Source organism: Pteronotus mesoamericanus, unplaced genomic scaffold (assembly GCF_021234165.1).
Source record: "Pteronotus mesoamericanus isolate MK-2021 breed Mesoamerican mustached bat unplaced genomic scaffold, CSHL_Meso_final contig_169, whole genome shotgun sequence".
Lineage (NCBI taxonomy): Eukaryota > Metazoa > Chordata > Mammalia > Chiroptera > Mormoopidae > Pteronotus > Pteronotus mesoamericanus.
Genome location: NW_026555068.1, coordinates 20,196,985 through 20,210,644, shown reverse-complemented (window position 1 = coordinate 20,210,644; position 13,660 = coordinate 20,196,985). Strand labels below are relative to the sequence as shown.

Below are 13,660 nucleotides of genomic sequence, written 5' to 3'. Positions count from 1 at the left end.
GGTCCCTCCTCCGGAGAAACTGAGCCTCTCCAAAGAAAAGCCCTGTAGGTCGCAGCAAAGATTTCCTAATAGCTGAACCATGTAGTAAGAGGCATTTTACAAATCCACAAGGGGCCATGCTTGTCTGCCGTCTTTTGACTTTCCGAACTCTTCTTCTGCCTGGGATGCTCCCTTCCCAGTCAACGGCAGTCTCCCTTGTCATCGTAAGGAGTTTATCCAAAGGCCGGCTAACCATGGAGGCCTGCTGCCTCCTCACCATTTTAATCTCCCGCCCCCCGCCCATCACACGCGTTCCTTCCCAAATATCATCTTTTCTCTTTAGTCCTCACTCCTGCTCTCCCCTGACCAGCCATGTAAAATTCAAGGTAGGGAATGTCTGTCTGTTCATGTAGAATAAATGATACATGGTAGGTGACTTAAAAATATTTGTGAATAAATTAATGTAATGGTCATTTTTAAAACGTAAGAAAGATTAAGGCAACTGTGTAAGAAAAAGATGCAAAGTAAATGTAAATAAACATCATATACTACTTAGCTCAACAGTGAATATTTATATCATGAGAACAATGAAAACACTAAATATGCATTAATCCAAAAACTGTGCTATAATAGGAGGCTAGCAAGAATAGCATAGGTTTTTCTAGGTTCTATGGTCTTCCTCCAACATCGAGAAAGTCAACATACAACTCCTAAAATTAGTGACTCAAAAAATAAACAATATATACACTTAAAAATATGTAAGAAAAAAAGGAAAAACAGCTTAAAGGGTGTGATTATATAGTGCATGAATTGGATGTTTTGTTGAACATCTCTTTGATGTTTAAACTACAGACACACACACACACACACAATTTGACAAAATAAAGAAGGCATTTTTCCAAAGGTCTAAGAATACTCGATTCTTTGTAATTCATACCAAAGTGGTGGCAGATACTGAATAACTATTTGTCAGATGGATGAATGGATTTGACTGTATAACTACACACAGAAAATAGCTTCTAGATTTCACGTTAAATAATACAAAATACAATAAAATGAGTTCTTTGAAAACAGAAAGATAAAATGCTTCACAAAGACTTTGTTTTTGATATAAATCATAGGTGAAAACCATAAAAAGCATTAATATTATGGTTAATAAGTAGTAATGAGATAAAAATGTATAAATAAGAACTTTAAGGTTTTAAAAAATGTTTATTATGAAAGAGTGCTGTTTACCTTTATACCTAGAATTCTGAACAGTGTCTCATAGTCACACACTGCAACCTAGTGGCTACATCTGTACGCATCGCCTGGTTTCGGCAATTGGAAAGAAGCTTCCCTTTTAAGCCTCGCAAAGCAATCCTATATCCATCCATTCTTCCTTCATCCATCCATCCATTTTTCTCAACTCATTAACTAAATCCTCAACAGGAGTATAAATGAAAGAAAAGCAGGCAGTAAAGCTAAAGTATTTTATTAATAATTTATTGTCAGTAAGAAAGCTTGGCTAATGGTAGTTTTCAGTAAAAACCTTTACAAGACCATTGCATCACAAATATACAGACACTATAAAAACTGTGTCGTGATGGTTTTGGTTCTAAACCGGTGTGCAGAAGGTCCCCATTACACTTTCCAATAATGAAAAATGTTTGCAATTCTAAAATACAGCAACCCATTTAAGACATGTCATGGATCAGATCTTTGTTCGTCCTATGTACAAGTAGAAATGAATGACTACATTGCATTGTATGAATGAAATGTCAAACTTCAGTGAGAAAGGACATACAGTGAAACCCTGGTTATATTAAAAGATCGAGGTGCTAGGTAATGACTCTAACACCACCCAAATTCGGTAAAAAAAAAAAAAAAAAAAAAAAAAAAGAAAAACCCATAAAATATCTTGAAAACAGAGTTAAAACTATGAAAAATCAAATCTGTACATAAAATTTACACAAAAAAAGGGACAGGAAATTTAAAATAATCAAATCTATATAAATACACGACTCATGCTAACAAGATGGTAGGACTGATTTTCGTTTCATTCTTTTAACGTGGACAAACGTAAATACAAAAACCTGTTCAGAAATGGCACAGCCACCGGACACCTCCTCCCAGGACAGTAGGTCAGGACACTGGAAATGGCTAACGCGCGGGAGGCGGGGGTGCGGGCCGCGCGCCCGCCGCTCACGGAGCGCAGCGCGGGCACTGCGGCCGCGCGACGCAGGTCGCCTCGACAATCTCTAGGTTCGCTAAGTCCAGGCACTTCGGGGGCAGTGGGGGCGTCAGACTTCCGTGTGCTGCTGCGAGTCTAGAGGAGGAATCGTCACCTCCTCGAAGTGGCCGTCGTCTCCGCTCTCATAGTCACTCATCATGACCTCGGACTCCACTTCGCAGCAGGCGGACACGTCGGAGCAGGACGCCGTGGAGGCGTACACGGCCAGGGGCACGCTCTCCGCGGCGGGCGCCTCGCAGTTCCTCGGGAACCCGGCGGGGTACGCCGCGTAGGGCTCTCTGCACGGGATGCTCTCGCCGGGGCCTGCTTTCTGAGGTTCGGACATGTCGACGGGATAGAAATTGGGCAGATACTGGTTCAAGTGGAACCGCTGCCGGCCTCTGGACGAGCCCAAACTGCCCGCAGCAGGCATGTCCCTGGGAGGGTGTATGGACTCGAACTGGTCACTGAACTCTGGAGGCAATGGTGGCAGCTCGTCAGGCGCAGGGAAGTCCTCTGGTGGGGGTGGGAAATCGCTTTCGATGTCGTAACCCCCGGGGTAATAGTCTGTGTCGATGGCATTGGGATCGGCGGAGTAGAGCGGCGTCTGCTCGTCGATAACCTCGTAGTTGGGGAATTCCTGTATATCTGGCAGAGGGACGCTTGGCATCCAATCCGATGTATCCCAGTGATAGCCTGGGTGGGAGAGAAAACGACAGGTTTCAGTGTGTTCTTCGCGGACTCTGTGCCCGCGAGCAAGGGCTCAGTGCACGGACCTCGAAGGTGCAAAGGCTGCGCACACACATTGAGGTTCATCATTGGGAAACCCCTGGTCTCCGCTTTGAAGGCTTCCCCCAACTCCAACCCAGCAGAGAGAAACTCAAGGAACAGGCTCGCTTGGTAAAAGGTGGACTTACAGTTTTATGTTAAGTGCCTAACATTCAAGGAAACAGAAGCAGTGTGGCTGGCATCGAACACATGCACTTTTCTACAAACGAGTCCAATTAATCCTTCGGCTTCCCTTCTGTAATGTAGAGCCTACTGCTCTATGTGAAGAGAATTAGCTCAGTCTGAGGACATCGGTAAAGAAGTTCTGTCTTTTCACAAAGACGTCGCCATGTAGAAAAATATCAAATGTCACTCGACCTCCACTACATGGCATTAAAAATACTCATTAATGCAACTCTTTAAAATAATAACCTTCAACATGCTAAAATTTAAAAAATAAGTTTTCTATATAATAATGATGTAGTAATAGAGAAGTATACTATTTTTCATTAGCCCTACAAAAACAACCAACTGTATTAATAGAGGTGTGCATCAAAGCATGCTTCCAAATCAAGCAAAATGCAATCCAACACCAAAACAGAACAGTATTGAGAGACTACGTGAATAAATTTTCGTTACTTTAAAAAAGTCTACAGGTCATTTTAGATGCAATAAAAGTATAATAATTTGGGGGAAAAAACCGTCCCACTGTGGGGACAGTTTTTTTCTCCCTTAGGATTTTGGAAATCCCTTGACAGAGAGAGAAAGGTGGGGTGATCGCGTTCAGAATGCAGGGCATGAACGAGGGTGCTTGGTTACGCGGCATCCACCGAGCGAACACGTGAGGCAAGTCAGCACTGGCGTCAAATCCTGACCAATTTTTTAGTGAGTATCAATGAACAACTGGCATGCATTAGTCACCTCTTGATTTGCTGAGGTCGGGAGCAGCCAAAGACTCTTTGGGTGGCAGAGTAGAGAGAAAAGAAAACATTCATAATTAAAACAGAAAGACGGCTGCAGAGGCAATAAAGGTAAGTTCATAATACAATGCAAACTGTATACAGAGGCCCAGTGGGCCATGGACCGTGCCTTTGAGCCTTTAGCTATGAACATTCCCGACGGCTGAGAAACTCATGGAGCACAGATGTGGCGGGGCATGAGAATGGAGAAAAAGGGGACTGAGGCTGGGCCAGCGACCTGGCCGGCAACGCACACATTATTTCCCTTTCTTTGTCTTGTTTCTGGCACTCTAAACCTGCAAACACAAAATTGTGTTACGAATAATTAAAAGATACAGGCTCTAATGAAATGTCCACTAATTGAAAAGTTTAAATTACACCTGCATGTTACTGAGGACTACTATGAAATACTTGTTTGCCTACTACCAGGTAGCATCGGGTTACTTAGGTGATAACCCAAATACGTCTAAAGCCACATAATAGATACTTAATAAAAATATTACAGCTTTCGAAATGGATACTAAACTCAGAGACATTCAAGAACTTACTTATGAGTAATAAAGTAAATTTCTCCAAACCTCCCCCTGTTGAGCACTAGCTATTATTCCCATTGTTCACCTCCCCTTGGAAGGACCACACGCTACACTGGTCCTCACTCATGCTGCCCAAACCTGCGATTCCTCCTGCCTCTGCCCGATCTCCCCTTACACACAGAACCCCCGCCCGAGAGCGAGCAGATGCCAATCACAGACCCCGGGGCAGGCTGCTCACCCCGGCTAAGCGTCAGGCTCTCATCTCTGAAATGAGGGTGGAAATCCCTTAGAGTCCTTATGAGGATTAAGTACGATGCTGTGGGTCAAGCTCTCACTGTTGGCTATCACCGTGATTCTTCTAAATGCTTTCTAGGTCCTTAAAAATCCATGTAATAAAGTAACTTGCAACAAATAAGATTTGACTGATGGCTCTCTTCTCGGAATTTAAATCAAAAGCTGGAAACACTGTTGTGATTCGCAAGAATAAATAAGCCCCTATTTAGTTAACATGTATCTATCGAAGTTTTTAAGAAATGCAGTAATTCCTTTTTAAAGAGGACTGACAACCTTCATTAGTAGGCACTCAATAATTCTTAACATTTAAGCTGGTTTTCCATTTTACATTCAGTTTATATTTCTAAATATGTCAAACAACATTTTTCAATAAAGGAGGTTGCACTGCAACAACCATTTCGATTCTGCTTTTTAAAACTCCATTAATATTAAAAATACTAGAATTTCATTGTGTTAAAACTAAAATTCTCTAGGACAAAATGCAGATTACTTTCTGGTTCACCAAGCAAAAAAACAGTGTTTCTCAGGAAAATAAGTGAAAACCTCATCAGGAACTGATCGACAGCACTGAAACCTCACGGCTGCCCCACGCTACCAAATTTGGCACAAAACCATCCTTTCTCTCCCCTCAATCCTGACAGTAAATGTGTCCTAGCACAACAGGTCCTCTACACTGTACGTACTCTCGGTGGTCTATGCTGCTGGTTCTCAAAGTATGATCGAGACCAGTGACATGAGAATTAACGGGTAACCTGTCAGAAATGCAAATTCTGAGGGTCACCCCAGACTTGCTCAGTCAGAAGCTGGGCTGAGAGCCAGCCGCTGGAGTGGCCGGTCACATGCCCTCCCGGCCTCCTGACTTAACGTATAAAAACTACAGGCTCTGCAACTCGCACGCGACCTTCTCAGCTTCAACACCCTGAGAACGGGCTAATTCAACTTAAAATAATTTGGGGGGGGTGGTGGTCACTGCCCTTCCTTATAAGTTGGACAGACACATGACGACAATCTACCTTCTGCGTTGTTCAACTATTTTCCTTGATCACACATGGGGAAAATCCAAAAGTGAAGAGTCAGCTATGGGAAATTACAGAAACTGTGTGTTATTCAGTCTTAGTCCTATTCAGGTGAACAGGAATTTTTTATATGAAATCTTTTTTTCCCAGATAATAAGAATTACTGTTAAGCTTCTTAATATTGTACCATATACAGGCAAGTTGTCAGGATCCTTTGGGTTCCTTCTGACATTGCAGAAACTCACCACGAATGACAAAAGGTGACAAAAGGACACAACATAGACAGAAATATTTTTGCAATGGATCTGGATTGTGAACATAGACATCTGCACAAAATAAAGGTGCTCAAGCCCACACGTGACTGTCTGGAACACCACAAGGGGCAAAAGCACACTACACACCGCTCTAGCGACAGTCACCGCAACACAGACACAGAGCACACGCATCGCCACTGTACCTTCGTGGGTCACCGTGTCAACTACGGCATTGACAAGGTGCATGACAGTCACTAGGGAAGCTTGCAAAAAGGTACAAAGGGGGTAAATTAGGGAAACCTTCATTAGAATGCAGCATATGAAACAGGGTTTCTTTACATAATTTCTACCTCATAACTTTAAAATGTGAAGCAAATGGTTTAGCGTAACTATTGTACATAACATAATCATGCGTGATGCTTGCACTTTGTTAGCCTTTTCGAGTCTAGCTATAACTTGTTATTCTTTTTTATTATTTATTTTTATTATTATATATTTGTTATTATTAATCAAAGGAATAGAGTGACCATATTATATTATAATTTAGGAAACATTTTAGCTATACATTTTTTCAGAACTATAATTATGGATCAAATCATAACAAAAGAACTCTCATGGGCAAAAGACTCCGCATTCAAAGAGTAAAATAACTGTTAGGACAATTTTCTGGGTCCATTTAATGAAATCATACATTATTCCAGGAAAAAGAAAGGTAAAGAGCTACATATTAAGGTAAAATATGCAATAAATCAAAAAGGGTCAGGGGGCTTTTTGTCTGTTTTATGTACTCCCTGCCCACATTTCTTGTCTTTCTGGAGATGAGTTAACCGCTGGGAAGCTAGCACACCAGCAGAAATACGCAGCCGCCTGCCTGGCTGTTTCCAGGGGCAGTTCCTCGTCACCTGTACTTCAGGTGGTTTCAGAGCATTTATGCCAAGGTAAGTAAGCGCGCGGGGAGGGGGGACGGTGGGGGGTTGGAAAGGGCAGCTCTCAGAGGTAGCCACACCCCGACCCTGGGAACCAGAGGTTATGTTACCATCCCCAGCAAAGAGGCTCTGTGGGTTTGGTTACGTGCAAGATCTTGTGATGGGGAGAGTTTCCTGAATGATCTGTGGGCCCAGTGTAATCATAAGGGTCCTACAAAGGGGAGGACCTTTCCCATCTGTACTCGGAGAGAGAAGTGGCCACAGGAGAATGGCCAGGGAGCAGCAGTGTCGCTGCATTGCTGTCTTTGAAAGGCGGAGGGAGAAGGCACAGCCCCAGAGTGTGGGCGGTCTTGAGAAACTGGAAATGGGAAGAACAAACCCCGGATCCTCCGGAAAGGAAACAGCCCCGCCGGCCCGCCACGTGAGCCTACTGAGACAAACGTTAGCGTTCTACACCTCCGACCTGTAAGATAATGCACGTATCTTGTTTTCAGCCACTCTGTTTGTGGTGATCTGTTACAACAGCCTTAGAAAACTAAGAATATGGTTTAAGTACAGACTCTTAATAAAGACTTAAATTTATCATTGATAATGATAAAAATTATGAGAAAGATTAAAATACAAACTCCTGGATACACCTTTTTTCCGCCTTGTATCATAGTACCTGGCAATTAATTTTTATAACTAATTTGGCCATAATTTCTTAAAATTATTTAGGAGTTTTAAAAAGAATGATGCTCCAAGGAAAAGAATTAGAAAATACAAAAAATTCTGAAATGTATTTAAAGAGAGCATTTAGGGATCAAAATAGAAACTATTACATCAACTGGCAACTATAACATTTTAGAATTAAACCTAATGAAAAATAATTCAGTCCTGCTGTTGTTGGTTTAAAGCTACGTTCATATACTGCATCAGTAAATAATAAACACAGGTACTCTTTGAAATCATACATAACATGCTTGAAATCAGAAATGAATGGAACATACTTATAGCCATGTTTAGTTTGGAAGAATTTAGTCTGCAACACAGTATGGGCTCTATCACTCCAGATTTAGAAACAAATAATTATTAGTGGGTTATTTCCTTCCACCAATAAAATATTTGAAAGATTTAAATATATTTTTATGCAAAGAAAAATTATACAGTCAGTGTTACTAATTCTGAGGTTTGAAAACTGCCACTAAAAACTCACTTCGCGGCGTTAATGAACACCGACAATTTTCTCCTGCGGTGTGCGTCTCTGTGGTGAAGCTGGTTATCTACGCAACGCACACCGGGGAAATCAGACACACGACCGGCACCGCAGACCCCACTGTCACATGTCACAGTTGCTTCATTAGAAAGATAAGCAAACTTACTAGCAATCTCTTAAACTGCGCTCTCAGTCAGTACGCTCTGATCCAAATGGGAGCTGGGGCCGCAGGGAGTAGGGAAGAAACAGATAAAACCTTGTAATACCGAAGGTGCTACTGAAGTGACCACCGCAGGCGACCCCGCCTCCTCTTAGGGGTGTGTCAGAAGGTGGGGGTGAACGAGTGAGTGTTGTGTCATCAAGAAAGCTGTTAGTAGGATTTTTTAAAAAAACCTACAGAACTTCTAACATTTTCTGTTATGCAAAAAAGCCAATATGAGATTGGCCAACAAGGTAAAAATGATCTTTTGAGTACTTATTACTTTCTTCCCTATTACTGGTAAGTTGCTACAGTTCAAATATGAATTACAAACATCTTAAATATTTTCCCCAGCAGATGTTCATGCAAGTATTTACAAGGTATTGTTTAACCGTGGCCCGAAGTGAACTATGGAAACATTCTGAGACTTAACAAAGGTACTGGGTGCACTACATCCTGGGATCAGCATTATGGACAATACAGAGGCGACCTCAGCGGCTCCCCGTCCCGCTCGCTCACCATTGTCATCGCACGACTCGGACTGGAAGGAGCTGAGGGACTGCACTTCGGACAGGCTCTCCCGGGCGCTGTACGGCTGGGAAGGCTTCTCCTCCAGAGGCTTCTTGGAGAGACAGGGGTCAAGATCCACGACTTTAGCTGAAGGGAGGAAACGACAAACGGGAAGCTCGGTGAGGGCTCGGCGGGCACTGGGCTCACTGCTGTGTCCTGGCCCCTAGCAAGTGTTACCACGGCCGTCTCAGACTCATTTAGTGGAAGAATAATTGATAGAAAGAGAAATGCTTGAAAAACAAAACAAAATGAAACAAAAAACTCCAGAAAACCCGAACAAAAATAACTATACCATTCCTGCTCATTCACAGAACAGAAATCCTCAATACGCCTGTCCTTGGATGTCACTAAGACAATGTGGGGAAATAAACTTTTGTTTTAAAATGGTACACAGAGCTTTTTTTAAAGCACCAAATATATGTTAGGCCACAATATAAATACAGGGGTGAGTACAATTAGGTTGACACTCATGAGTGACATTCTTCTGAATAAAGCTATGGTAATAATCATAACCTGCTTGTCCTCTTCCATACGATCTGTAAACCCGCTGTTGCCACCCGGTATTGAACCTTCTTTTAGCCCTGTTTTTAAAAAGTCCTATTATACAAAAGCCCTCCCGACTGTTTTAATTATAAAAGCTTCCTCCTCCTCCTCAAATTACAGTTGTAAACCCCTATCATACAAAAATGATCTTTCCAGATTCATTGGAACGTGACCAGATTCAATTCCTTAATTAAAATAATATTATAACCACAATGCTCAGCCAGGATTCAAGGCACTGGTCAAAGTTTTTCAGATAATCCCAGGGCCTCTGGAGCATATTTATCACTAACAACGACTCTAACATTTGGACCCGCAACGCCAGAGCCTCTGGTGGGCGATTCCTCTCAGGGACATTTAATTGAGATGGAAAAAGGGGTTCTTACTATCATAGTCGAAATCCCAGCTGGGCTTCTGGATGGAGTCACTGTCAGAAGGAGAGTTGGAAGGTGGCGGCGGTGGCAAGTTTGGGGCCACACTGCAGACAGCCACTGCCTTCCGGTGTCCGTGCACAGACTCGGGGTTAAAGGTGCTGAACTCGGGGTGCTCTGGGATAGCAGATCCTTCGAAGGAATTTCGGTCCAGATTGTTCCTGGAGTCACTTGGAATGCTCGGAGTGTAGGAAATAGGACGGACAGGCACCTGGGGCGGTATGTCTGAGTAAATGTTTTTATTTAGTTTTGAATCAAAATACGGTCTTTGCATGAAAGCTGTGGTTGGTCCCACGTGCTTGTCTCCCGGTTCGGCCTGGTGTTTCTGCTTCTTCTTCCGACTGACCATCTTGCGGCAGAGGACGAACACCACCACCAGCAAGAATATCCCAATGATGAAAACGATGATGCCGATTCCTTCGGCCAGCCCGATGTTCCACGGCGTCGACACGTACTGGTTGGGGGCCGCGTCCTCACAGTGTCTGCCTCGGTACTCGTGGCTGCAGTTGCAGTGATAGGAGCCGTGTGTGTTCTCACAAAGGGCCCCGTTACGGCAGGGGTTCGCAGCACATTCGTCGATGTCACTCTGACACCTGCCAAGGGAGCCGAGAATGAGGAGAGGCCTTGGCAATGGAGGCCAGAATGTGTCAGGCTGATAATGCTTAGAGACAAAAGACTACCAACCCAATCCCTTCTGAGCAACATTTCAAAGCAAAGTCAAATACAGAACAACCAGAAACACATTATCCACAATGATAAGTACAACCGAAAAAACACCTTTTGTGGCGTAATTAATCATTTGTTTTCGTATTTGGAATGTGTATTTGGGAGAGAAACATGAGGCCAAGCCAATATTTAACTGCTATTTTTCTAGGATTCAACAAATTACTGATTCAACAAATGGTTAAACATTAGTTTATGTATAATTCTGATCCAGAAATTTATAATATACGTTTTGATAAATGGCACGCTGTAAACTGTTCTAACAGGCTAGATTAAATTTCTAAAAAAAATCCTCCTATAGGGAACCCGGACAGTTCCATAAAACACGTAGAAGGCTAAAACGCTGTTTTCCACTTTCAAATGCTTTTCCCTACTGAAATCCTCCCATATCCCCTCACCCTTACAGAATGGCTCATGTGCAAGTCCCTCCCCTCTGCCTTTCCAGGTGGGCATGTTTTGCACCTGTGCAGATCTACCTGACACTTCTCTGCCCCTTCCTCCCTTAACGAAAGGCTTCTACTCCCACCACTCCATATTGACCTAGCATTACAATTTTGATAACTGAGACATTATAGTATATTAAGTATTAATGGATTAGAATTAGGAAAGTCAACTTATAAACTAAGACCACGTGACTGGTGGAAAAATTCAAGACTACAACCACGACTTCTAAGAGCAAAGCCACACGGGCAGGTTGCACTTAGAGCTTCCCAACAAAACTGATGGTCAGGGCTCACCTAATGCCCAGCCCTAGGCAGTTAGGAAGAGCATTCATTGAGGAGTTTTCTAAACTGAACTGGTACAAAGTCGAGGGTGAAATGGCACCTGGAACAAATGCCACTTCTTTCAAGGTGTACAGAAGGCACCGCTGTGCCTTACTTTTCTCTCCTGGAAAATAACGGTCCCGTCTTAGGATTACGGGAAGGGCTACAAAAGACAGTGAGAGAGCAGGAAACGGTTTCTAGATGCTGTTGAAGTGTTAGTTACAGCACATTATGAGAAAATGCCACTCTCAGCGCTCTCAAAGAAAGCACGCCACAGATGTCTGCTTTAAAAACATAATACTCTCACTCGTTCCACAAACATTTACTTCCTGCAAAAGCCCACACATTCTCTGTTGATACATAAAATCTTAAAAGCTCAGTCGGTTTTTCTAAGCATTATTATATTCATCTGCTCAACTTTTTTTTTTATTTCAAAGACTGAGAAGATAAATTGTATAAGGAGCTCACATGAGGATTATCAAATTCCAAAGCAACATTGTCCAAATTAATAAAGTTTGGTTGCATCTGTTAACTGGTGTGACGTTATAGAGAGGGTGGAAATAGAGAAAGGAAAGACGTCAGTCACCTTTCTCCTCTGAAACCGGCATCGCACTGACAGACAGCACCGTCCAAACTGTCAAAGCACGTCCCGCCGTTTTTGCAGGGCTCATCCTTGCAGTACGGGCTAAGCTGGCACCTGAGGAACAGGAAAAAATGGGCATGGGCCTAATATTTCTACTGCAAATAAATACAGCGAAACAGAAAATGTTAACAACTGAATGCAGATGCTGTACATACATCGTAACTTAAAGAAACTTTTTAAATGCTATAGCGAATCATGAAAGTTGAGAAAACCACGCATACCTCTGACCAGTATACAAGCCCCTGCACTGGCAAACGAAGTCTCCGTTGTCCACGATGCAGGTGCCGCCGTAAAGGCAGGGGTTGGAGGAGCACGGGCTGACGCTCACCTCACAGTACGCCCCTAGGTGCAAGGCGCTGCATTTGCAGTAATACCCTGGATTATCGAAAGAGAACAAAACAGGGCTATCACTGGATAACTCAGAACGGAAGTATGAGGAAGTCGGTTTTTACTTTTAAGTGTGGGTGAAGGCTGAGTGCTGCTCTAAGCTAGTAACATCCCCGTCCCTCCAGGTCACACGCTGTCTCTATCAACCAGCCACTGCTGGCGTAACCAAAACACAGAGAGCTCATGCCAGACCTTGTAATTAGCTTCAGTTCGTCACAACTGATGTGAGGTTACTGGGCCCAGCGCACAGAACAGGGAGGAAGTGGTCCTTTATCTCAGTGGCCGTTAGAGAGGCAACATTTACTATTTAACAGCTCAATTTATTTGCAGCTCACAAGCTTTTAAGAATTAAACGGGATAGTAATAATCAATGGAAAAGCACTTCAAAAACTAGGAACTACCATTTTAAGAGAGACGATCTTCAAATTTGTATAAAGAAGCAAAAAAACTTGGATTCTTCACTGTGTGAAGCCTGTGACAGCGTGGTACTCTGCAGACCACTCCCAATGACCCATCTTTGGGGAAGGCCGGACGGTGCTTCCCCCACCGCCTCTGATGTTGGCCACGGCTGTGGGACTTTCTTCGGCCAAAGAAATGTGGCACTTGGAGCACAGAGCTTTAGGAGCCACTCTGTGGCCTCTGTGTTCCCGTCCTCCTGCTGCTTGGACAGGGATTTCAAGATGAGTCCTCTCTCGGTCCCATCTCTGATGAAACAATGAGGACAGCCTCCTTGAGCAAGTAATAGGAGCACGATATAAACTTTTGTTTAGAGCATTACTGTGGGGATAAGCTGGCCTACTCTCTGCATACAGGAAACAGGAAACCGAGTCTTCTGAAAGCTCACTTAATTCAAGGGTTATTCTGATTTCTGCTCTATTCATGACGCCAAGCTCCACTTATTCCAGGATGACGGGGGTCGTTTTTGGAACATGCTGTTACCGATGCGTGGGCACATGGGTCCAGGACGCAGAAGCCAGAGCATCCTCCACTATGCTAGGGCTTTGAGACAGGTGTGGTGACCCCTCGGAAGGGGCTAAGGCCATCAGGAAAACCAATACCCCCATCTACAGCTAGCGAGACCAGCAGTTCCTCTGGGCTAGGCTGTCGGATAAAAGGGGGCACTCAGAAAGAACTACGTGGCACCAATTCTAAATGCCGCTGGTCAAAACATCTGCGCTTGGACGAGGACTTCGCTGTGGTTGGCCCACGGTTACTGTGAAGAACGAGACAGACGTGAGAGCAGAGCTCGGCCCGGGGGCTGAAAAGA

General features: G+C 43.5%; 1 protein-coding gene across 7 annotated transcripts in view; it reads right to left on the bottom strand.

Moving 5' to 3' along the window:
• Positions 1-2,212: 2,212 nt before the first annotated feature.
• Positions 2,213-13,660, bottom strand: part of FAT1 (FAT atypical cadherin 1) — a 123,489-nt gene continuing 112,041 nt past the window's right edge. For 4 of the 7 annotated variants that reach the window (XM_054566134.1, XM_054566136.1, XM_054566137.1 and 1 more), the window contains 7 exons: positions 12,228-12,381; positions 11,950-12,060; positions 9,832-10,469; positions 8,855-8,992; positions 6,219-6,278; positions 3,881-3,916; positions 2,213-2,887 (listed from right to left, as the gene is read on the bottom strand). In XM_054566134.1, coding sequence (XP_054422109.1) covers positions 2,262-2,887; positions 3,881-3,916; positions 6,219-6,278; positions 8,855-8,992; positions 9,832-10,469; positions 11,950-12,060; positions 12,228-12,381 — 1,763 coding nt within the window. In that variant the 3' untranslated portion in view covers positions 2,213-2,261. Of the gene's footprint in view, positions 2,888-3,880; positions 3,917-6,218; positions 6,279-8,302; positions 8,356-8,854; positions 8,993-9,831; positions 10,470-11,949; positions 12,061-12,227; positions 12,382-13,660 lie in introns of those variants that run through there. The other 3 variants (XM_054566138.1, XM_054566139.1, XM_054566140.1) reach the window with 2 other exon arrangements.